This window comes from Lingula anatina, chromosome 2, assembly GCF_051362555.1.
Source record: "Lingula anatina isolate TDL-2025a chromosome 2, LinAna3.0, whole genome shotgun sequence".
Taxonomy (NCBI): domain Eukaryota; kingdom Metazoa; phylum Brachiopoda; class Lingulata; order Lingulida; family Lingulidae; genus Lingula; species Lingula anatina.
Genome location: NC_141768.1, coordinates 15,414,848 through 15,438,080, shown reverse-complemented (window position 1 = coordinate 15,438,080; position 23,233 = coordinate 15,414,848). Strand labels below are relative to the sequence as shown.

At 33.0% G+C, this 23,233-nt stretch overlaps 2 protein-coding genes and 1 long non-coding RNA gene across 7 annotated transcripts in view; 1 reads left to right on the top strand and 2 right to left on the bottom strand.

The window, feature by feature from the left end:
- Positions 1 to 2: 2 nt before the first annotated feature.
- On the top strand, positions 3 to 4,297 carry LOC106157437 (uncharacterized). Of its 2 annotated transcripts, none has more exons than XM_013533073.2 (5): positions 3 to 126; positions 627 to 1,197; positions 1,777 to 1,886; positions 2,424 to 2,520; positions 2,781 to 4,297. In XM_013533073.2, the coding sequence occupies exons 2-5, from the start codon at positions 711 to 713 to the stop codon at positions 2,999 to 3,001; spliced, it is 915 nt and encodes a 304-aa protein (XP_013388527.1). In that variant the 5' UTR covers positions 3 to 126; positions 627 to 710; the 3' UTR covers positions 3,002 to 4,297. The 2 variants fall into 2 exon arrangements, with proteins under 2 accessions (XP_013388527.1, XP_013388528.1); XM_013533074.2 differs by having other exon boundaries at positions 32 to 126; positions 659 to 1,197.
- Positions 4,298 to 5,042: 745 nt separating this feature from the next.
- Positions 5,043 to 23,233, bottom strand: part of LOC106157425 (calpain-B-like) — a 49,987-nt gene continuing 31,796 nt past the window's right edge. For 2 of the 4 annotated variants that reach the window (XM_087003209.1, XM_087003210.1), the window contains exons 10-20: positions 20,293 to 20,468; positions 19,816 to 19,979; positions 19,318 to 19,529; positions 15,606 to 15,642; positions 14,420 to 14,494; positions 12,326 to 12,461; positions 8,797 to 8,924; positions 8,539 to 8,617; positions 8,214 to 8,330; positions 7,725 to 7,783; positions 5,043 to 7,422 (exon numbers count right to left, since the gene is read on the bottom strand). In XM_087003209.1, coding sequence (XP_086859335.1) covers positions 7,396 to 7,422; positions 7,725 to 7,783; positions 8,214 to 8,330; positions 8,539 to 8,617; positions 8,797 to 8,924; positions 12,326 to 12,461; positions 14,420 to 14,494; positions 15,606 to 15,642; positions 19,318 to 19,529; positions 19,816 to 19,979; positions 20,293 to 20,468 — 1,210 coding nt within the window. In that variant the 3' untranslated portion in view covers positions 5,043 to 7,395. The remainder of the gene's footprint in view (positions 7,423 to 7,724; positions 7,784 to 8,213; positions 8,331 to 8,538; positions 8,618 to 8,796; positions 8,925 to 12,325; positions 12,462 to 14,419; positions 14,495 to 15,605; positions 15,643 to 19,317; positions 19,530 to 19,815; positions 19,980 to 20,292; positions 20,469 to 23,233) is intronic. The other 2 variants (XM_087003211.1, XM_087003212.1) reach the window with 2 other exon arrangements.
- On the bottom strand, positions 21,507 to 23,168 carry LOC147763421 (uncharacterized). Its single transcript, XR_015332678.1, has 2 exons — positions 21,922 to 23,168; positions 21,507 to 21,890 (listed from the first exon to the last, which is right to left on the bottom strand). It is a non-coding gene; the product is annotated as an uncharacterized LOC147763421 (long non-coding RNA).

Sequence of the window (23,233 nt, the reverse complement as noted above, 5' to 3'; positions counted from 1 at the left end):
TGACGTATTTGGCCTCGATTTAGATTACGCACTTGCCAACGCAAAAATGGCGGTGTAAACACTTTTTGAGGGTGTGCGCTTGAAATGATAGCAGAAGTTTCTTTCCTTGAGCGGTCTTTAATGGAGGTAAAAGTCTGTTCCTTTAATTCATGTAGGGTGAAGTTGGTGTTGTGTAAGGGAAATAGTTTTTTGTCTTTGGTTATTGATACAGGTAAGGTATAAAGAAGGACTAGACTTGTACTGTTCTTGTACTTGTGGTACATGTACCGGGTAGTCTGATAAGTACATTTTAAATGAGAGTGTTAATATATGCTTTAGTAACGCATGTATTTCAATGTTATACTACTAAATATATGAAAGTGTCATTTTGAGTCAGTATTCAGGTATACCAATCCTCCAGTATGAGTTGTAAAAAATAATGATAAAATGCTAGGTGTTTGTATTATATTTATCAATAAATTTTATATTTTTTCCTCTTCAAATTCTCTGTATCTGACAGTTTTTTTTTTAGATTTGTATTTTGTCTTTACTCAAACCAACTTTATTGTAATGTAACACTTATGAAACAGTGACCTATTTAAATAAGCCTTTCTAGCATCTTATGAGAGCGTCTATTTAATTTTCAGATCCTGGGATTTCACTCAATTTTCTTATTCAGGATGAATGAAAAGATGTCGTAGTCCAGGTCATGTGTCGCAGTTGCTGTCAGAATGTCTGTACAACCGAAAAGTGGAGCATTAGTGGCCAAGAATAAAAATGGAAAACAGGATGGCTCGGTCAAAAAAGGCAAAAATTCAGTTAAAGTACTCTTACAAGAGAATAAGACTCTGCAGGAGGAAAAGGATGCAATTACAAAAGAACTTGATGACTTAAAGACTAAATTTTCTGTACTTGGTAAAAAGATCTTAGATCATGCAGACAAGGCTGAGTATGGTTTGGAGGATGATCTAGACCCTTTACAGGTGAATTTAGATGATCTCCTTGGTATGCTCTCCAAAGTCATATCCAGAGACAAAAAGAAAAACAGAATGGAGACACGTATAGAGGAGTTGGAAACCAGAGTTACACAACTGACAGTAGAACAAGCTGAACTGCTCAGGGTCAGGGCCAAGTATGAAGAAGGGTTGAGTGAAATATGCCAGTGTTATGACATGCCTGCTGTTAAAGTTCTGGTAGAAAAGATAAGAGTTGAAGCAGGTTTGTTGACTGACAATTGAAATAAGCTTTGTGTATTTCTTCGGTGGATCCAGGATTATACTGGGTGGGTGGGGGGGGGGGGGGGCAAAAAAATAAAAAGATATTCCCTCACTTCATTCAGCAATGGTAAAAAACAAGACAAGGACATTAATTACAAAATGTAGTGGTATGGATTGAAAAATTGCATAGTTTTGTTTTAATTTTTTTTTTTTTTTGGGGGGGGGGGGGGGAAGAGAAGAGCACCTACATCTACATGTATCTACCATGACTCCCCATCCCCTGGATCTGCTCTTTTTTTTTTTTTTTTTTTAATTTACACCATATATTTGTTATATCAGTAGGAAACAACTTATAAATATTGATTTACTATATTTATTATCTGTTGTGAGGGCTACATATTACCTAGGAGTTATTTCACCTAATTATATGTAAATGAATCCTTTATCTTGTAGAGTTACCATACGAATATGTATATATGCTTATGGATTTTATACTTAACAGAATATAGCAAGGAAATCAGTCCCTAATCTGTGGTAAATAAGGCTTGATCAATTATAGGTTCAGCTTTTTATTCTTCAGATATCCCTCCACACTTCCTTGAGTATCCTCATGGGTATTGTACATCAACTGGTCCCTTGAAGCATCCACCACCACATATTGTTCCTGCTAATGTACTCAACACACCAAAGGTATGCACTGATACAGAGTGGCTAGGCACTTTTGACGTGCAACTTAGCCGTCATGATTTTTGGGCCAGTTGTTGTATTTTCACAGACATTGAAGTCTAAGATATTTCTTTTTTGATAAGATATAAGATATTTTTTATTTGGATATTTTATTTAACTGGTTCATTAATACTTGACATGTTCAACTTTGTTCATCTATTTTCTAAGTAATCATTTCAGAGTTATTTTCTTTTTTTTTCATGGACAAAGCAGATTTTTTGTTCATTCTTAAAAAAATAAGTGGAATATTTGCTTTATGCAAAATGTCTATGATAAGCTTTTCATCAGTAAACTCACATAACTGTGCATACTACTTAGGTCAGCAAGTAAGCAATTATGACAACTTATTAATTTGCTGTTTCTCTGGAAATGCCCGCATGTGGTATTATCTCATTAAAATGTACAACATTGCTGGTGGTACATGCCTCTGTGATCTTCTAGTATTTATTGATTGTTGCATGGAAAAAAAATCAGATGGATTGGTGTCTTTATTTTATATAGCCTCGTCAACGTCTACCAGGTGACACTCACATCAGAAACATGCTGAAAGAGCTCAAGGTTTTTATAATTAAGGAACTGAACATGGAAAAGCCATCACGTAAGTCCATAAATCCAAGAACTGCATCAGGAAATTACATTTTACTTAACTAAGACAGAATTTGCTTTTATCATCTAAATGTTGCCATGAATAAAAATATGATTTAATCAATAAAAAAAAATTCGAATTTGGTGTTGATATTCTGTTAAAATTGTTTAATCTTTGATTTTGACCACAGTAACATACCAGTATGCTATACTGAATTACACATCCAGTCTTCTCCCTTTCTTATCTTTTCTTTACATTTTGTAACTTTATAGGAGCTGATTGGAGAACCCTTGCACTCAGAGTTGGTATTCCAGAAAGCATTATTGAGAAATGGAGATATGATCAGCTGGATTCGCCATGCAGCCACGTCCTTGCGAAGTGGAGCGAGAGTTGTGCAGCAACAGTGAGAATGCTTCATCGCCACCTCTTGTCACCTCAGTTGCGATCTATCATCCTAGTAAGGAGGATTGAAGATTTTTATGATGTTGAATGAATTGATGAAATTAAAGATTTGACACAGACTTTAGGGTATTAGGACACTTAGTTAGAGCACAGGAGCATTGAGACAGGAAAAGCTCCTAAACTTAATTTATTTTTTTGTACGTCTAGGGGATCTCATTTTAGTCTGTGATACTGAGGGCGAAAATCCGCCCAGGGTATTCAACTGGTTGAATAGAGATAATGTTAGGAAATAATTAATCTTATATAAGGAACTTAGACCTATGTTTGTTACACATTACAACTTTTGGAAAAACATATGGCCTTTCAGATGCTGTTCTCAGTAATTATGTGGCAGATTTGTAGAAAAATGTGTAGGTTATCGTGCATGTGATTTAAACTAAACATTTTCAGCAAACAGTTCTTCCAAGACAGAATCCATTTTTTAATTATTATTCTCGTATAATTATACTAGAACTTAAATTATCATACTTATTTTACATACAAAACAATTTTTATAAATTCCAGGTCAAAATTTTTTAAGGTTTAAAATGTGTCTCTGTAAATGCTTTCTGTGAAAGGGGAAAACTCCTTTAAATCAATTTGATAGATAATACAATGAATTTTTGTTGATTATAATCTGAATCTCATTTTTGCACTGGATTCAGATATATGTAGTCAACCAACCAAAATACAAAAAATATAAAGAGATATGACAGAAAATCTGAAAATTTTTCATGTTATGAAGATATTAGAAAACATGAAAAAATTAATTAAAAAAATGTTTACTGTGTGTACAAAATGTGCCCTTTGTCACAATTAATGAAGTTGGTGAACCAGTTCACTTCACACGGGTGAATGCACTCATCATTACCAATCCCCAGTGTTCTTTTACAGTGAAACACCTGTGATTATTTTACAAATCACATGCATACAATCAAAGATGCAGATTATATGTGCACAAAGCATGTACATGTATGTGCAATAAGTGTGTCATCTTCTAAAAATAATTCAATGAAGATGTTTCAACAGTATTCGTTATTTGCTTCACATTTCACAATTTTTTTCTGTAATCTGAATCCTGTATTCCATGAATCACCATTATTTGTGCAATGTCTATAGAGAAGACCAATAACATACAGTTCCCTTGTGTTTTTATGTTACGTTTTAATGCAAAATGTACAGAGAGCTTATCAAAGTGTTTACTGTAATGTTGAATTAGTAAGCAAAATCAAAATGCAGTTGGGTCTTTATGTACTTTTCATCACATTGTTTCTGTACTTCTTGTCTGTAACACAAACCTACACTGTACTTTGTTCCCATACTTAAAATAAAGCAATGGAATGTGAAAGATTGTTCAATCAGTTGTACTTATTTAATTTTATTCATGCCAGAAATGGACAAACGGCATCAATGACAAAGAAACCTGTAAAGAATGACTTTTCAAAGGGAATTAACTATACCACACCATAGGACTTATCATGCCCTCTTTGTGTCAGACTTCACTGTTGAGAAGTAAATTGTTACAGAAGTCAGCAGACCTTACTCTGTGTTATTAAATTTACAAGTATAGTATGGGCCAGATGCAACAGGTGACTGCAAAATCATGTCCAAACAGCTGCATCTAAATCAGATTTGAAGGTAGTAAATAATTTTTATCTTGCTTTTATCTTTCAGCTGTGCACCATTTTAATACAGTCTTCAACTTTTTCACTTTTCTCCACTTTTAAAAGCTATTTTTAAAATAACTGCTGTCCTCTGACAGTGATTCCCAGTATTGTTTGTTTTTAAATATTTACCTCCATCAAGGAAGTTTTCACTTCCATTTGTCTGTCTGTTTGTTCATCACCAGCCTAACTCAAAAATAATATATGGATTTTAATGAAATTTTCAGGATAAGTCAGAAATGAGCTAACTTAAAAGTCATTATAGTTTGGAAGTAATCCATTGATTAATTAGTGGTTAATTATTTGTTTATTAGCTGCCTTGGCAGAGGGTTGGCCTCTCCTAGTACTTTTCTAGTTATTGGTTAAATAAATCTTTGTCTCAAAATGATTTTTATAAAAACTGCATAATACAATAAGTAACACCAGGAATTTAAGATACCCTTTATTATGTTAAAAGCACAATATTTGGGGTACAACAAATTTTATAAAGGAGTAGTAATTGATATTCTTAAACATAAATTTGAAATCTAAACTGGCTAGGAAAAGCTGCTACAAGCAGCAGCATAATTAATATAGGGTATACGAATGGAGTATCCACAAAAATAATGCAACACACAATGAGGGTCTTCTGCATACACAAGGTTGAGTTTCACATGATGTATGCAAACAAGTTGATGCATTGTTAATAATTTTAAATCGGTAATCTTGTTTTGAAAGTCCGTTTTTCAGAGGAAGGCAATACGCTTGGAATAAGAGAAAATTTCAAGTTTCACCAATTGTTAAAATGCACACAATAAATCTATGTAGCCATCTATGTAGTCAAAGCAGTAAACATTCTTTACAAACTACAGTTGAATCATAACTTTCCATGTAAAAACTAGAGGCACCACATATAAAAATACCACTTTATAAAAATTATGCAAAAATGATGCAAGAGAAAAAATTACCTTCACTGACCAGATTACAATACCTTGAACTATCAATTCAAACATGACAGCTATTTTGAATCATACCAATCTAATTTAATCATATTAAGGGTAAAAACAGGTTCAAGTGGGGGGAAATGTGAAAGTGAAAATGTATGAAAAAATCTTTCAAAATGTAACAAAACTCAAACAGTGGAAGGTTGGCTGTATGTATTTATCAGTAGTTATATACATTAAAACAGGTGAAATACTGTTAATACCCAAATTTCCCAGGAAAATAACTTGAGAAAAATTAATGAGCACTGTTCAAATTTAAAAAAAAAGCACATGATACAAAAATGTTCACAATATCCCTGAAGTACACTGTAATCAAGTGTGTTAGACTAGCCAATCAGACAGGGGTGGCTAACCTCCTGTAGTCTGCACCCCCAGTAGCATATTCAAAAGAAACAATAACACTGAAACAGTTTCAGTTGTTTCTTTCACTATTAAAGGAACAAGGAAAAATAAGCCCTCATATATTAAGACATTGCTCACTTGAACAAAAAAAAAAGCGTATCAAATTTTTTAGGAAACATTCTTTATTGTACAAAGGCCTTTTCCAAAATTTTGTTTGTTCTGCACACCCATTTGAGTGTGTGTGAAGTCAGCAACAAGTTTGAAAGCACTCCATGTTTAAAACCACTGGGTGGCACTATGCAGTGATGCATCATGGAGGAAAATGTTAACAAGGGTACAAAGGTGTAAAATGTGCCTTAGTGATCATAAGGAAACAGCTATACTATACCTGTATGACAAAAACAATATGCCATAAAGAAATAATATCTTTGTACATATATAAGTATTTCAAAAGATCTTTAATACCAGGCAATATTGTGGCTATAGCATAAATATTATTATTTGTCATATACTCAGAAAGCATATGGGTCAAACTGCACAAATCACAGATCTAGACCACTTTTGATAAACATGATCTGAGGACAATGTGAAGTCACAAAATCTAATAGCTGCAGGATAATCAAGAGAATAAGAAAACAGAGCTCTTTATATGCTGTCAGATGAATATTCCCAAAAAAGTCAGAATATCCAGAGAATTTCACCTATTTCCTCGATGTTGCAAATATTAGTTTGTCTTCCAAATGTTTGCAAGTTGCAGACAGGACTAGAACAGTTTCACCAGTGAAATGTGAAGCAGCTGACTGTGAAAGATCACACAGAACATACATACCAAGTACAAATTACCATCTGAAAAGTATTTTTTTTTTCAAAAGGGAAATTCTTTGAATGAAAAATCCATATAAATTCTGCCAGCTGTTTGTATTAAGAACATTTCACTTTAATATTTCACAGTTGCATTGTGTGATTAACAGAATAAAATGTGTCCAAACATGTAAAGGTATCAGGAAGAAAATCTCTAACAAAGGTAAGCAAAAAACATCTAATCAGTGATAAGGTATGGGATAATAAAATAAAACATGACCGTATTTATAAAATAGGTCATTTTAGCCCATACCATTGGTCTTACACTGGGGTCTCAGGTTAACACTGAAAATGATATGAAATTAACTATGCAATATTCCCTGCCTATTCATCAAAAATACTTACATACGGTACACCTAACTGTCAAAGAGACACATTCCCATTATTCTTTTTCAAAACTGTAAATCATCATGCAGTTGAACCCTAGATTCACAGAAAATTCTGTAATCTAATATCGAAGTCCATAACACGTAATAAAGACATAAAAATTTAAGGTGTTGTAAGTCCCATGTACAGAAAGCTGCTACCACTGAAAATACTATGACTTGACTTCAGCCAATCTTTTTCCTCCTACAATTGCAGTCAGCAGGTTACACTTACGAATACATCGTGGTTTGGATGAACTGAAAAAAATAATGTTAAGTTGTCAATTTGATTAAGTTTTACTGAGGATTTAACTTGCTCAGAGGGACAATACTACCAACTGTGTATATCCTTGCCAGTAGAAATAATATACCAGGGCCATTTTCAGCTAACTTTATAACTTATATACAGAAAAAAAAAAAACTAAGCAAGGTTAGTTGCAAAACATCTTTCCTAGTGTTTTTGGAACAATGACAAGTAAACATTTGTAAACATTTACTTTCAGTGTGAGAGCACTTATCAACAGTTTTAAATCTGAAGTCCACCACAGAAAACAATTTACCTGGTCCAAAGTGAATGTTGCTGCACCTGTTTTGTTTGGATCCAGACTAGTAAAGGTGTCTGTAAAGAAATACAGAATTGACTTTTTGATTTACATGGTTTCATGATACACTTTCTTATTTTCATAGTTAAAAATGCTAATCTCTGTTAACAGAGTTTAAATTAAGTAATAATAAACATCATGAACAGACAGAATGATTCAGATATAATATACACAGACTTTGTCTTTATATGAATTATACATACACCTGTAATCATAAATAACACATAAATTGTCAAATTTGGGACAATAATTAAAATAACAAAGAATCAACTATGGTTGAAATGCAAACATGAATATGGAGTTAAAATAACTACAAGGATCCATTAAGTAAGTGATGGCATCATTACAAATCCAGCTATAGTATACCAGCCCTTACAAGCTCTGTGATACCAATTAACTGAATTTTGGATAGCATTATGTTAACTTGTTTAACAGTGGCTCACTTACCAAACATAGTCTTCAGACGGACAGCACACAAGATGAAATCATCAAAGAAAATTGCACCATGTTTGTCAGCAAAGCGCATCACCAAGGCATTGAAAGTCTGGTTGCTTACTCTCATACCTATTAAAAATGAATTTGAAGATGCTGATAAAAATGTTATTTACTTTTTTTATTATCAATGTTGGACAATACAATACTTAAGTTATTTGTAAAATAATGTTTAACAGTTAGAAAAGTGAATCTTGCTCTTTGAATTTTATCAAATGTGGGTTCTGTTTCTTAGTTCATTTATTTCCATCCTTTGGTCTGCAGGTCAGCCTGTACTCACCAACATTATTAAGAGCATTCCTTAGCTCATAGGAATTCAGAGTTCCACTCATATCTTTGTCAAACTGTTTGAAGACACTCTGTTAAATAAAAAAAACAACATAGATTATACCAACAGGGAGGACATGCATGGATCAACAAAAAACATGCTAAACAAATAAACCATCATACTTCATAGCTCAATCTCATCATATACCTTTAAAAAATTGAATTAAAAAATGAATCACAATTAGGTTTTTTCACTTTGGAAACTGTTTACCTTCCACAGTCTTAGGTCATTCCACAGTTTCTGGAACTCCTCAAAGCCAAGTTTCCCTGACTGATCCACGTCCATCATGGCCACCATACTGCGGCAAGTTTCCATACTGAAGCCATCAAACTTAAATTCTAGAACCAGAAAAAAAACCATGAAAGCATTTGGGAATATTGGAAAGAAAAACTTTTAATATTTCACACATTTGTTTAATGGCCTGACCACAATCAATAGTTTGATAATTAATTCTCAAAATGGAATTAAAAATTGACCTTACCCATAACTTAAAAATACCAACTCAAGATGAGGTTCCCCTTATTATCACACTTATTATCATTGTCATCATCATTATAATAGTTATGTGTTTTTTTTATGAGAAACACAGTCTTACAGTTTTAGCAATATAGCCACTACATATCATCCAATTACATATAAATGCACTGGGAAATACCATAATACTGGATTTTCAGTATAGGAAAATTTCCATTTCAAACATAATACTGAAGAGGCCTAATACTGAAGAAGTGTAGAATGACATATATATTCACATACTTGCAGTCATACTTAACTCTAATCTAATGACATATCACAACATTAAAAAAGACACATTAATAAAACATTTACTTAAGAATTTCAGTATCTCCATGGTGTAAACAGATTTATTAATTTATCATCTATTAAAAATTAACCAGATGTTCAGTAAACCATGGGGACCCAACTTCTTGGTTCATACTCCCTCCTGGGCATATTATTATGAATGTGAAATAAAATTCATTTAGTGGGAAATCTAAACATAAGATACACTTTATTTGAAAAACATAGAATCTCAGAAATCAAACCATATGAAACAGCTGGCAAACCTGTGATAATGCTTGGTATACACCTAAGATCAGGATTGTTCAATTTTATACAAATATGTCCTGACTATTAGATATGGGAATAGAAAATTGTTTTTGTCAAAAAAAATATGACTATGCAACAGAAAGATCAAATTTCAGCTTAAATCTAAACTAATCACTTATAAGCTATCATGTTTAACTACAAGAGTTCTAATTACAGGATCTCCTTTCTCAATGTTCTCTTTTCTCTAATTACAATATCTTTTTCCTCAACTTATGCAACTTCATAACTTTAAACATCACAGGAAAAAAATAATTTCATATCACTTTGAAACAAATGAAAACCATGTTTTTTTCTTATTTTCAATTAATCCCCTGAGCCATTAATATAAGAATTTTATTCACGATTTCCTAAATTACCTACACCAATAAGCAGAAATACTATTATTGTCACTTCAACAAAATGCTCTAGCTGCATCCTAAGCAGTGTTCTAATTGCAACAGGCTAATTTCATTGCTAAGAATTTGTCAATTAACTTATTGACTTATAAATATCCTTGTAAAAAATTATAATAATAATTATTTGAAAAAGTACAGCATAGGGAATGCACAAAGGTCTTGGGAAGTAAGAGCAACTGGCATGCAATGTTCTGCATTTATGCTACACAAGAGGTTTTCTTTCATATACAAATAAATGACAATGGGCAGTTGTATGCAACAGTATGCCTAAGGTTTCTTAAAACTGTCTCTGGAATACAAATTTACAATGCATGTGTGCTTTGAAATAATGGAAGCAAAGCTGACGAGGATTTGATGCAACAACATTTAATGAGATGCAACAAGTCAATATTGTCTCTCCACTTAAACAACAGAGCAGACGGAGGGTGTAACATTGCAATAGAGCGACTCGGGAAGCATCTGGCACAAATGCCTGACAGATACAGAGTTCTATGGGGTCTTGCAAAGATCCATAGGCCTTTTAGCTGCACCTACTGTACATGTATACATATATAATCAAGCGTATGGTAATTTGAGGTGCAATAAAAATAGCTACGCACACTATTTTGTTCAAGTAGGTCAAAATGATTATTCACATTCTTGGTGGAGTATCATTTAAAATGTCATTTGTCTTAAAAGGTTGTATCATTGAATGCATATACTATAAAGGGACCCTTATAAAATGGTATTCTTCAGAGGATGAGTAGAGCTAAAACATATCTCTATATGAAAGTGAACTTTGCACCACCTCAAACACCTTTCCAAACTGAACTGATAACACTCACACACCTGTGAATTAGAATGAAAATCATGGTGTGGAAAAAAGGGCTGACAATGTACTGTATGGTGAAATATTGGAAAATTCAACCATTGTTGTTCAGCATTATATGTTGTGTATAGGTCATGGCTGCCATGTTAAGGGTCAAGTCATCATATTCAAAGTCTGCTGTACAAAGCTGTCACCTAAACCAAGGTGAATAAAATCAGTAAGCTATCTTGATTGAATTGCAGAAGACACTTGTGTTGAAACAAAATGTTCTATACGGCCATAAGTGACTCCTGGGGCAGCATATAGTAAATTTAGTCTTAGATTACAAAAGAATTATATCCCAAAAATTGGTCTAAAGTTCTAGGTACAAAATTTGGTCTAGGTCAGTTAAAGATAAATCTATAGTAGTTCACTTAAATAAAGACAGTATTGGTCTAAAACATTTGCTATGTCTTTCAAGCTAAAAATCAGACACAACATGTCATTTAACTGGGGCACTTCTGTTATATCTTGGACTGAAATTTGGGTCAAAAGTTCTTTTTTGAAACAGCCCCCTGACCATATTTTCTAGATGATGGCAGCCAATACTAAAATTCTTGAAAACCAAAGAAACTTGTTAAAGTGATTTTTTTGTGTGAAGTCTTATTAGCTGACCTGTTAATATAATTTCATCTGGAAATACTTCTAATTTGTCAATGGTTAAAAGCAACAATTTGCATAACCAAGTAACACTGTGCTCAAGTAGGAAAATTGACCAAAATCAAACAGAATACTACAGATTGAAAACTAAATTTCTGCTTGTCTAAGAGATTAAGCAAAGCAATCTGATAGATGTTATGATTGAAACTTTTGATATAAAAAAGTTGAACTATACACATGATTTGCTAAAATTAATAGTCTAATTTCTTTTAAAATTTTTTTTAGTTCAAAATTTTGTCAACTCATCAAAATAATTCTACAAGAGAATAGCATTCTATCCTAAAAGAGAAACTAGAGAGATTGCATCTGCAAAACATCAAGGAGTGACAAAACATACACATAGAAACATCACATAAAACACTTCACAGCACCTACCTTCCACTATGGGAGATAAAATCAAGTACACAGACATTAAAATTTTCTGAATGCATTTATACAATATTTACCCAATATCCAAGGGCAAGTCATTTTGATATCATAAAATAGTGTTTTAGTGTCTGCCAAAATTTACAAAAAAAAAAAAAATTGCTTAAAATATTATTTTCTTTCCACAATAAGAAAAATACTTTTTCAAAAATCAACTTCAAATTTCCAAAGAAACAGTCATCTTTGCAGAAATTATAATATGATGGATTATTTAATAAGAAACCTGTTATCATTATCATAGGTCATATAATTTAATTTTGTTTGCTCATTTTGCTGAATACCAGCAATTATTAATTTTTTATACCTCTCATAAATGCCGCATTAAGCACATCGCGCAGTTCATGAGCATCGATTTCCATATCCTCCCCAGCCACACGATGGAAAGTCTCCCGAAGTTTCTGAGTCTGCTGTTCATCTTGTGGAGTGACAGGAACCTGAGGCTGAAAGAACATTAGTAGGCAAAATGAGCATGGCTATATTTTTTTTCTGAAATGTGTTATAAAAATGTCACAACTAAGTCTTAGAAAAATGACAAAACTTCAATCTGGAGCTTGGAGAAATTGGCATAAAAAATTGTTAAAATTTAAATAATCAAACCAAACACAATTAAACATAAGGTATCATTAATGAAAGCAAAAGAAAAATTTAACTGAGAAAAGCACAAGGGACTCTAGTTTAAATGAAAAGCTGGACAAAATAACATATACTGATTAATAAATACCTGAACCATTACATAAACAATTACAAAAAACCAGCATGCATTTTAGTCTCTTTATAAACAGTAACTGGACATAAATTTCAAGGCAAAATTATTTTAAATTTGATAGTAGGCATGTTACCTACTGTCTGAAAACAAGGTTCTAATTATGTGTCTGATATCTCTTATTCTGTATTACAGGTACCATTGATAACATAATTGATAAAAATATTTCTAGAAGTCGAATACTACAATTGAATAAAAATCTAAAATTCTAATGAATAAAAATCCACAACAATGAAATATGAATCAAATAAAATATATGACCAATGAAAAACCAATGTGCCTGACTGAATAGGGACAAAGATACAGCATTCAAGAAATAAACATGTACACATTTTGTCAACTGATAAAGCTTTAGGCTAACATTAAGGGTGAAAATTGACTAAAATGTGAGGATGTCAATGGGTATGTAACTTAACAAGGACCAAAAAAAGCAGTCTTAAAAAGAATAGACTGAATATACATTACTGCCGACCTTCTCCACACTCAAATCAAAATAAATTTTCTAAAAATGTGATTTTAATCGAAAATACAATGTGAAACAAATCAAACCTAATACACCAAATGCTGAGTAATTAATTTTTTCATGAAAGAAAATTTTTTTAGAAAGACAAATCATTGAAGGTCTAATCACTTGCAAAGGACAATAGGCCAAACCTAGCAAAGTAAACCTGCTCAATCTGCTGAAAATCACAACTTTTTAATAAAAGTCAAAACTGACATGAAGATTTTCTTTAAAAGCTACACACTAACTGGTGACAACAGATATACTTAGTATGCCCACACTGTATGCCAACCACACTTTGTCAGTATGGAAAAAGTAAAACACCACAACAGAATAAACAAAAGGGGCCCTTCATATTCACATATATCCATTCTTTTAATACATTTCTTTGAGCAATGACATACAGATATACTGATTTCTTAGTTTTAAATTTTTCTTCATTAATTAAATGACTTGTCTCTTTCAATGATCTCTTTCTTTTGTTTTGATTCAAATAACTTTTAAGTATGAGAAAATGCAAGGTTTTGTAATGCCTTTTACTTGTTTGTTGCAGTGCAATTCAGTGCATTGAGCCTCAAGACATATTCAGAACAATTTGATAATCAATAAATATTACAGACTGTGTAAGGCAAGTTTCTAAAATGATGTATGTTTTTGACTTTTATCTTCAGTAACATTTACAAAAGAAGACATGTTTGCATCCATTATTGTAAAAGTCATGTAATTCATTTTTGGTAATATTTCTTAATATGGTATTTAAGAGACTGTAGTTATTTTTTATCCAGGCTTTATATTTTTGATAGACCTTTATGTATGTATTACACTTCATCTATATCACAAGTTTAAAGTGCTTTGCAATTTAAACAGCTAACCATCATCAAAACCCAAATATACTACCCACAAAAAAAAAAAAAAAAAAAAAAAAAAAAAAAAAAAACACCGGAATGGCAACTTTACAGGACAACCTTGGTATAATCAGACACACATCAAATGATAAGAAGAGTAAAATTATGTTAGTAACATTATCAGGGAGTAAAACAACAGTATGGAGTTCAAGATCATTTTCACCAACCTCAACTCCATGCAGAAAATCCCACACCTCATTTCATGCATATATAAATATATCCCATTACTTTAGAACCATAAGCTTTGACACCCCACTCCCTCTGTAGAGAATCACTTACACCTGGTTTATGCGGGAAGCCATTCTGTCAAAGAGCAAAAAAAAGATGTCAAAGGGCGTAACTCAGTGTTTCATTATCCTTTTCCCTTTCATTATCTGTGAAAGAATGCTGACATTCTTTTCTTCTCATGCTCTGTTGTTTATCTTATAATATGCAAGGTGTATTTTTCTTGTAATCTGCTGGCTGCACTCCATCTTAATTTTGATAATTCATTATACTGGCTTTCTCTCTAAATAGTAGAAAGACTTGGCCCTACCCACTGCAATATAACTGCCAAGCATCTGCAGCAGAGATTAAACCAGGTGATTTCTTAATCATTCTAGCTGTGCATATTTTTTTCTTTAAATTCAGATAATCCATACTTCCTCTGATCAATTCCTATCAGGTTCTCAGTATTTAGCCAAAAGTGACAGCTGTCTATGAAGTAGCATTTGCGAGGCTATACGAGTACCTTATCACAAATTTAAAGAAAGGTATATAAAAACAGAATAAAACTTCTGCAGTTATTGAACTTGTAATTGAAAGGTCCACGGAAGAACTAAGAGCCCTTCACATCGAGCAGTATGCTTTAGTGATATAGCCTAAGAGGCCATTACATGTAATTTATGCCACAGGGGGGGTTTACTCCCTTTCATTAGTTTCATGTCCATTTCTTGCTATTAATTAATTAAGTCAAGTTAGTCATTTGGCAGTGTCCACCTCGAGGCTCCACTTAGATGACTCTCTTATGTAAAAGCCAGACCATTATGTTCCAATTTATTTAAGTGCACAGGTAGAGACTGAATGGTTTAAGCATACTGCTTGATGCGAAAAGGGCTTAAAATAGGGTACAGTGCTCTGTTATAGATAATCAGATATAGATGGCAAATAAGGGAATGAAAAAAAAAAAAAAACAATCAATATCCATAGGGAAAGTAGGAGAAAATTGTTAAAGAAAGTAAAGAAAATTGACTTCAGAAGCAATTTCAAAAGATATTCTTATCTGACATATGGTCTCCCTGATATCCCCCCATCCCCACACCCCCACTCCTGAAAAAATCCATTGAACACCAAATATCCTAATAACTAAAGGGCTACAAGTACCAGTTTTGGTGCACTAATCATCTACTTGATATTTTAAACATGGTTTCCATACCTGTACGTCAGATATGCCAGTCTTTTCATCAATGGCACTGAAAAGAAAAGAATAATAATAATTAATTAAATGCAACACAAATTATAACCATTTAAAAAGGAAAAGAAATTATTTGACTACTGATATCTAGATTTAGTTATCTGTTATATCATAAATATTCTCATTACTCGTCAAATCTTCTTTCTTATTGCTTTGCTTTATTTTTTAATGGAGGTTTTCAGTAGATTCTGTTTCTACTAGATTAAAAGTTGCTTTAGCTTCATGATTTATTTTGTTAAGAATCAAATTCAACCCAGTCCAATCACATGCAAAACACTAAATAGAAACACGATGATAATACTTCCATAATTGCAAAGCTTCCTATAGTCTTAAAATAACCTAAACTTCATCCCAGTTAAAACATGTACCATATATAGTCTTATACCCAAAAGCACTGCCAGAAAACGACACACTATTTATAAAGTATACTGTACACCTTGTAATCAATATGAAGATTTACCAGACACTCCTTGTTATTCCCAGACAACTTAAAATATACCTTTAAAAATAGTTTTATCCCCTCTAGAAAAAAGGTAATATCTTTTACAGGATACCATTAATGTATATGAATTATATATTACAAGAAGAGATACTTGTTGTTTATCAAATGTTGGGGTAAACATTGTTATTAATGCACTCTTGGTATACGGATATAGATAAAATACCACAAACACAATATTTAATTAATCAATTAAGTAGGAAAAATGAGTCTAAGGATATAGATAAAATACCACAGTCACAATATTTAATTAATCAATTAAGTAGGAAAAATGAGTCCAATCTAGCATTACTCTTTTAACCATTTTAAGTTTTTTTTTTGACCACCTACCATATTTGTAAAAAGTAACAAATATACCATTATAACAAGAAAATAAGCTGAATTTCTTATCCAAAATTTCAGCCACTGGCTAATATGTTACAAGCTAAAATGACCCAAAAATATATCAAATCTATTAGTGCCCCTAGGGATTCCATATATTTGATATAATATTCTGCACCAGTGTCCAGTATAACCCTATTTATAGCTGGTAAAACAATCACCCTGAAGTGTTGGGAGTTACAGGACAGGGAGGGTAGCCTGGATACCCTGTTGATCCTGGATAGTCCGGTCCTACGGCAGGATACCCTGGGTATATAGGACCCCCTGCTGGGTAACCTGAGTATGGTGGGCCTGCTGCAGGATACCCTGGGCCTGCTGGGGGATACCCTGGCCCTGCTGGAGGATATCCTGGGCCTGGTGGGGGATATCCAGAGTTTGTAGGTCCGACTGCAGGATACCCAGGGTAAACAGGTCCAGCTGCAGGATATCCTGGTTGAAGATTGGGGCCTGGAGTTCCTGAACTCCATGTACTCCCACTGTCACCACTATACGCTGTGTTGGCTGGATAGCCTCCATATCCACCAAACCAGCCATAATTAACATCTGTAGGAATCTTTGCTATAAATCTCCGTTTCATCTCACATTGGGTGCTGTGACATGTGCTAACTTCAGATAAGTTAACAGACCACGGAAATGACTATACTAAGGCCACCCTCCTACATCATTTGTAGCTTGATCACCTCTCACATAAAATGAACTAACAAGGGTGTGAGCATAAAACCTGGTGCTACATCTATATTCAACAGGATCTGGTTTAAAAGTAGGTCACATATAAAAGGAAAACAAGGTCATTTTCACCTTCGCCCACGTGTGTTTGAACAAACGTGTACATACTGTTGATTAATGTAGATAAAATACTTGTGGGGATTTAGAGTATTGTAAAGATATCTGTTGAACATAAAGCAAGTCCTTTTGAGTGAATGCCAATGTTTTTCATATATTACAGCCTTACATGTAAAAGGTACAAATTTATATGTGCCATCTTGCAATGTGGACTATTTCCAGGAAAATGCAAGACTGCTGAAGTTAAATAACATAGCAGACTTATATGATGAAGCAAGGAAAATAGAGGCACATATATAATACTGTAAGGCAAGGGAAGTTATAAAAGTTTTTTAAAATTATTTTTCGTTTGTTAATTAATTATTTTTTTTACTGTATAACTTGCAGGTAATTCCTTTCAGAGGAAATCTGGTTGATATACATATGGCATACTCCAGTGCATAAATATCAGATCTTTTGCCATATATTTTACTTGATTAAAACATAAAGAACCCATGTGCATGACTCATATTTCTTTTATGTATCTATGGAAGCAACAGCATATACATCTTCATGCATATTAAGAGATGTGGGAAGATCTTTTAAACATTCCCTGTTTTGCTGCTAATATGTGATGTCATTGTGTATATTTGCAGGGATGCCAATTTCCTGTATCTGACTCTTGCTGGGGCTTATTATATCATAACTTCACAACATATGACTATCATGATGAACAATCTACACATTGTGAATATTATCATGCAGAGAATCCTGGATGCGTGTAACCACTAATAATTTATGTTGGTATATTCAGCTGTGCTGTGCCCTGGGCATTAAGGGTATCGAAAGAATAATTGATGCATTTTGGGTATTTTTCATGTGTTTCATAATATATTTTGTATTATATTTCAGGTATTTTGAAAGTTTATGAAATATACAGGGTATGTCTGGGGGGGGGTCTAAATAGCAGTATATAATCAGAAAATCTTAATTCTTATGCAAGGTCTTATAAAAGTAATATATGGTTAGTATAACATTGTACAGCATTAGTATATATCTATATATAATTAGAAGCCAAAAAACACCCAATATCCCAATACCAAATACCAATTCTGATGCCCATAATCCAGTACTGAATACATATATATATACACATTTTGATATAAAAGCCAAAAAATAAAAAGCTTTGAATAACTCACGCTCCTTTCCCCCTGCAAAATCATAGGCACAAATAACATATACATAAGCATACAAGAATCAAGTACACAACTCTTTTCCCCTACTTAACTATATACATAGAAACAAATGGACAGCATAAATCAAATAAAAATTAGGCAACAAAAGCTGTCACATGTGCAAATCTGTTCATGCATCAACATTTGTGAAAATCACTAAACAATAACAGAATACATAATATTTATGCTTTAATTACATGCACTAAGATTAAGCTTTAACTGTTCAACTTTTTTTTTTGGCAAAGCATCACAGCCAAAGTCATCAAAATAATTCCATGAATATTGTAAAACTAGAGAACTTTGACATACCAATCTTTTTCAAATCATAGGCAAAAAGAAATTGCATTTTACCTACTACAGTTTAACATCTAACCTCAATAAGAAATCAGTGGGAATACATTTAATTGTTCCCGTATACTATCAATAATATTGAATCAAAGTATATACATGTATGACCATGTATATCCTCTGTTACACACATTAAATAAATAACGTTCACTTTTTCTAAAAAAAATTTAACATTTACACACACATGAAACAGAAAACTGTGTAAATCGACATAAGTGTATGCTTTTTAACCAGAAATTATAATACAAATAATCCCCCCTGGTGCATGTGCATTTGACATCAATGGCTGATATTTTAGCTGTAATGTCTTAAGTTTTTCCAAGGGCTAAGATTTTTCATCAAGTATATAACCATTTATTGCTTAAAAACACATGCTACTGTACTATAATTATCTGGTCATGAATACACATTTTCATGGCGAAAAAAATATAAAAATAAATCAACTTACGCAGCTGTATTGGCTTTCTCTGTGAAGATTCTAAGTAGGAAATCCCCTTCCTGATTGGGCTCAAATGTGGAAGGGATGATGGCGTAAGAGCCAGGAGGCAGCTTGTGGCGCCCACACACTTCCCGCATGTTGATAAAGGAAGGAGACTTGGCAAAGGATGCATTGTACTTGAAGAAACGCAAGTCAAGGGGTCCACAGTCTGGATCTTTAAGCTGAAAAATCAATTGGCTCAGATCTTAACTATGTGTTCTCTAGCACCAGATGTTGGTTGGGTATACATAACCATGTGAAAATCGCTAATACAAAAGTCACCAGACTATTCTCCATATTATAAGTGCTCTATACAAGGATAAACGGCATACACCAGTAAACTTATGTTATGTGAACATACAGCATTATTAAAGATTTATTCAGAATCAATCAAAATTAAGTACTGGTGAAGCATCCTAAATGTCTGAACTACACATATGCCTAATATGGTGCAATTTTGATGCCTACCAGATAGATGGCGTAGCCCACAGTAAGAAGATCTAAGCCCTCTTTCTTCTTCTTACGCCTATCCTTTTGCATAAGTCCAACAATAATAGTGCATGTGTTGTCATCATCATCTTCATCTGGATCTGTCACTGAAATTCTGTATTGGGGGTTGGTCCAAAAAGTGTCTGAGGATAAAAAAAAAACAAAGTCAGGTCTACAGACTCGGAGAGAGAAAACACATACCATATTACAGCAATTTTTAATAAGAAAAGAGAACAAGATCAATATCAGGGGTGCTGCTTATGTGGCCAAGGTTTAGATGAAGCACTACATACTGAGAGGTGATTGAAACCAAAAACTTTCTATTCAGCCAATATCAGGTCTAAGTATCTCAAGTTTTATGCTGGTAGAACATTTAGCAAATTTTGCAGCAGAAACTTGGAATCTGTTTCTGATTTGCCCACTAGATTTTATCAAAGAATACTGTATCCTACTAACCCAGATAATTCCTGCATCCTCCTGCATTGACCCTGCGTTTCCAGCCCCCTTCTTCACTACTAGCTTCCCACTTTTTCTTTGAGGTAGTGCCCAATTCATCCTCAGTCAGTGCATCAGGACCAAGGTTACAAATTTCAAGTTTTTGGAAGTTTGAGGCAAAGTCTTTAAAGGACATCCTTTAAGATAAACAAGGCAGCAAAGCTGTCAAATGTACAGACAAAAAACAGGAAATAACTATGCACAAAATAAGCTACTGTCAATTCTGATGCAAAAATACATTATGTTAAACTGCAAATTCAACATCAAATTTTAATTATCCTCAACAGGTAATACCAATGTAATTAAAATATGTGACAAGTTTATAACTTCCAGAAAAAGAAGTCACTTAGACTGCTTTTCCAACTGAGACTGCATTTTAGTCCTGTATTTCTTTTTTGAAAGTTTGGCAATCATAGGTAACATGGTTTTCCCATAATGGTCATCATGGCAGCAGCACCCAAAATTGTGTTTTCTTCTATTCTGATGCAATATTACATAATGGTTAACAGCATAATGACTGTCAATTTTTAATAATAAAATATACGTATCATGGATTTTCAGAAAATGTGACTAGCATGGGTCTTCAAGCCCGTGGAACTTCAAAGTCACACCTTAAAAATGCCAATATGTGAAAAATTAAATTTTCACAAAATAACTGTTTAACTGGCAGTAAGAATTACCAAACAGACTGTATTTCCTACTGAAGCTGTATTTTAGTCCGTTGTTTCTTTCCTGTAAGTTTGAGAACAGTAAATGACATGGTTTTTCTTAAATGGTCATCATTGGAGCAGTGCCCAAAATAGTTTTTTTTTTTCAAATTTTGATGCAATATTACATAATGTTTAACAGCATAATGACCATCAACTTTAATAATAAAATATTAGTATTATGGATATTCAGAAAATGTGACTAGCAAAGGTCTTCAGGCCCATGGAACTTCAAAGTCACAACTTGAAAATGCCAAAATGTAAACAAGACAGCACTGTTCTGAAATGTTTTTTTTTTTCATTTTTAACAATTTTTAACATAAAACAAAATTAACAGTTTTCTGCCATTTTTATATGATCAACTAAGAAAATTGATGAGATGGGAAAAATATCAACAGAGCAGTGTTAAATGTCCAATCTCTTCCATTCTGAGATTCTGAACATAGTGAATGATTGAATCTGACAAACTGCAATGATATGAGTTTATTTCCATTTTTGAAACTTTATTACACAATACACGATAACAAGTTTACCATCATTTTTACATAATCAACTAATAATGTTGTAAAATTGCAGGAAATGCCAAACACACACTTTTACGTATCTTATTAGTTTAATAATGAAACTGTTTACATGCCTAAGAATTAAATCTGAGGAAATGTGAAAAAACTGCATTTCTTTAAAATAATGGCCCGATTATGCTGATTTTTGAACTCAACCTGCGTTTTAGCAGGAATGACCACTCCTGTGAGTTTAATGACAATTGGCCTATCTGTTTTTCTTATATTGTGTTTACAGTGTTGCATATATGCTGAAAAGTGAAAAAAAAAGCATAACTTCTACATTAATGGCCTGATCATGCTGATTTTCGAACTTGACCTGCATTTTATGAATATTCATCAGCTCTGTAAATATAAAGCCAAAAAGTAAAACTGCCTTCCACTTATCGTGTTTACAATGAAAGTGCATGGCGCCGGCGACAGCGACAGTGACAGCAACGACGGGGACGACAGACGCAAGTGATGGCAATATGTACAGACACATCTGTACATATCAACTGTACTGTTTGAGAACAGTAAGTGACATGGTTTTTCTTAAATGGTCATCATGGGAGCAGTGCCCAAAATAGGTTTTTTTCAAATTTTGATGCAATATTACATAATGTTTAACAGCATAATGATCATCAATTTTTTATAATAAAATATTAGTATCATGGACAAATAGTAAACGTGACTAACAAAGGTTTTCAGGCCGATGGAACTTCAAAGTCACGACTTAAAGATGCCAAAATGTAAACAAGACTGCACTGTTCTGAAATGGGTTTATTTCCATTTTTAACACTTTTTTAACATAAAACAAAATTAATAGGTTACTGCCATTTTTATAAGATCAACTAAGAAAATTGATGAAATGTGAAAAATATTAATAGAACAGTGTTAAATGTCCAATTTCTTCCATTCTGAGATTCTGAACATAGTGAATGATTGAATCTGACAAACTGCAATGATATGAGTTTATTTCCATTTTTGACACTTTATTACACAATACACGATGACAAGTTTACCATCATTTTTACATAATCAACTAACAATGTTGTAAAGATGCAGGAAATGTCAAACAAACACTTTTACGTATCTTATTACTTAAATAATAAGGCTATTAACATGCCTAAGAATTAAATCTGAGGAAATCTGAAGAAATGTGAAAAAACAGCATAACTTCTAAAATAATGCCCCGATTATGCTGATTTTCGAACTCAACCTGCGTTTTAGTAAGACTGACCATTCCTGTGAGTTTCATGACAATAGGCCTAACGGTTTTCCTTAAAATGTGTTTACAAGGTTGCATAAAAGCTGAAAAGTGAAAAAAAACAGCATAACTTCTACAATAATGGCCCGATCATGCTGATTTTCGAACTTGACCTGCGTTTTATGAATATTCATCAGCTCTGTAAATATAAAGCCAAAAAGTAAAACTGCCTTCCACTTATCGTGTTTACAAGGAAAGTGCACGGCGACGGCATCGGCATCGGCATCGGCATCGCCATCGGCATCGGCATCGGCGACGACAGACGCAGGTGATGGCAATATGTACAGACACATCTGTGTCTGTACATAAAAAGACAAAAGAATTAACATATATACATATTGTTTCATCTGGCAAGTATTTTATTACATAATTAAAAAATTGTGAGC

Bases quoted from the DNA above. Each gene is read 5' to 3' on its own strand.
- LOC106157437 (XM_013533073.2), top strand. From the start codon at position 711: ATGTCTGTACAACCGAAAAGTGGAGCATTAGTGGCCAAGAATAAAAAT. The intron at 1,887-2,423 runs GTATGCACTGAT...TATTTTATATAG, and splicing joins ATGTACTCAACACACCAAAG to CCTCGTCAACGTCTACCAGG. The intron at 2,521-2,780 runs GTAAGTCCATAA...GTAACTTTATAG, and splicing joins GAACATGGAAAAGCCATCAC to GAGCTGATTGGAGAACCCTT.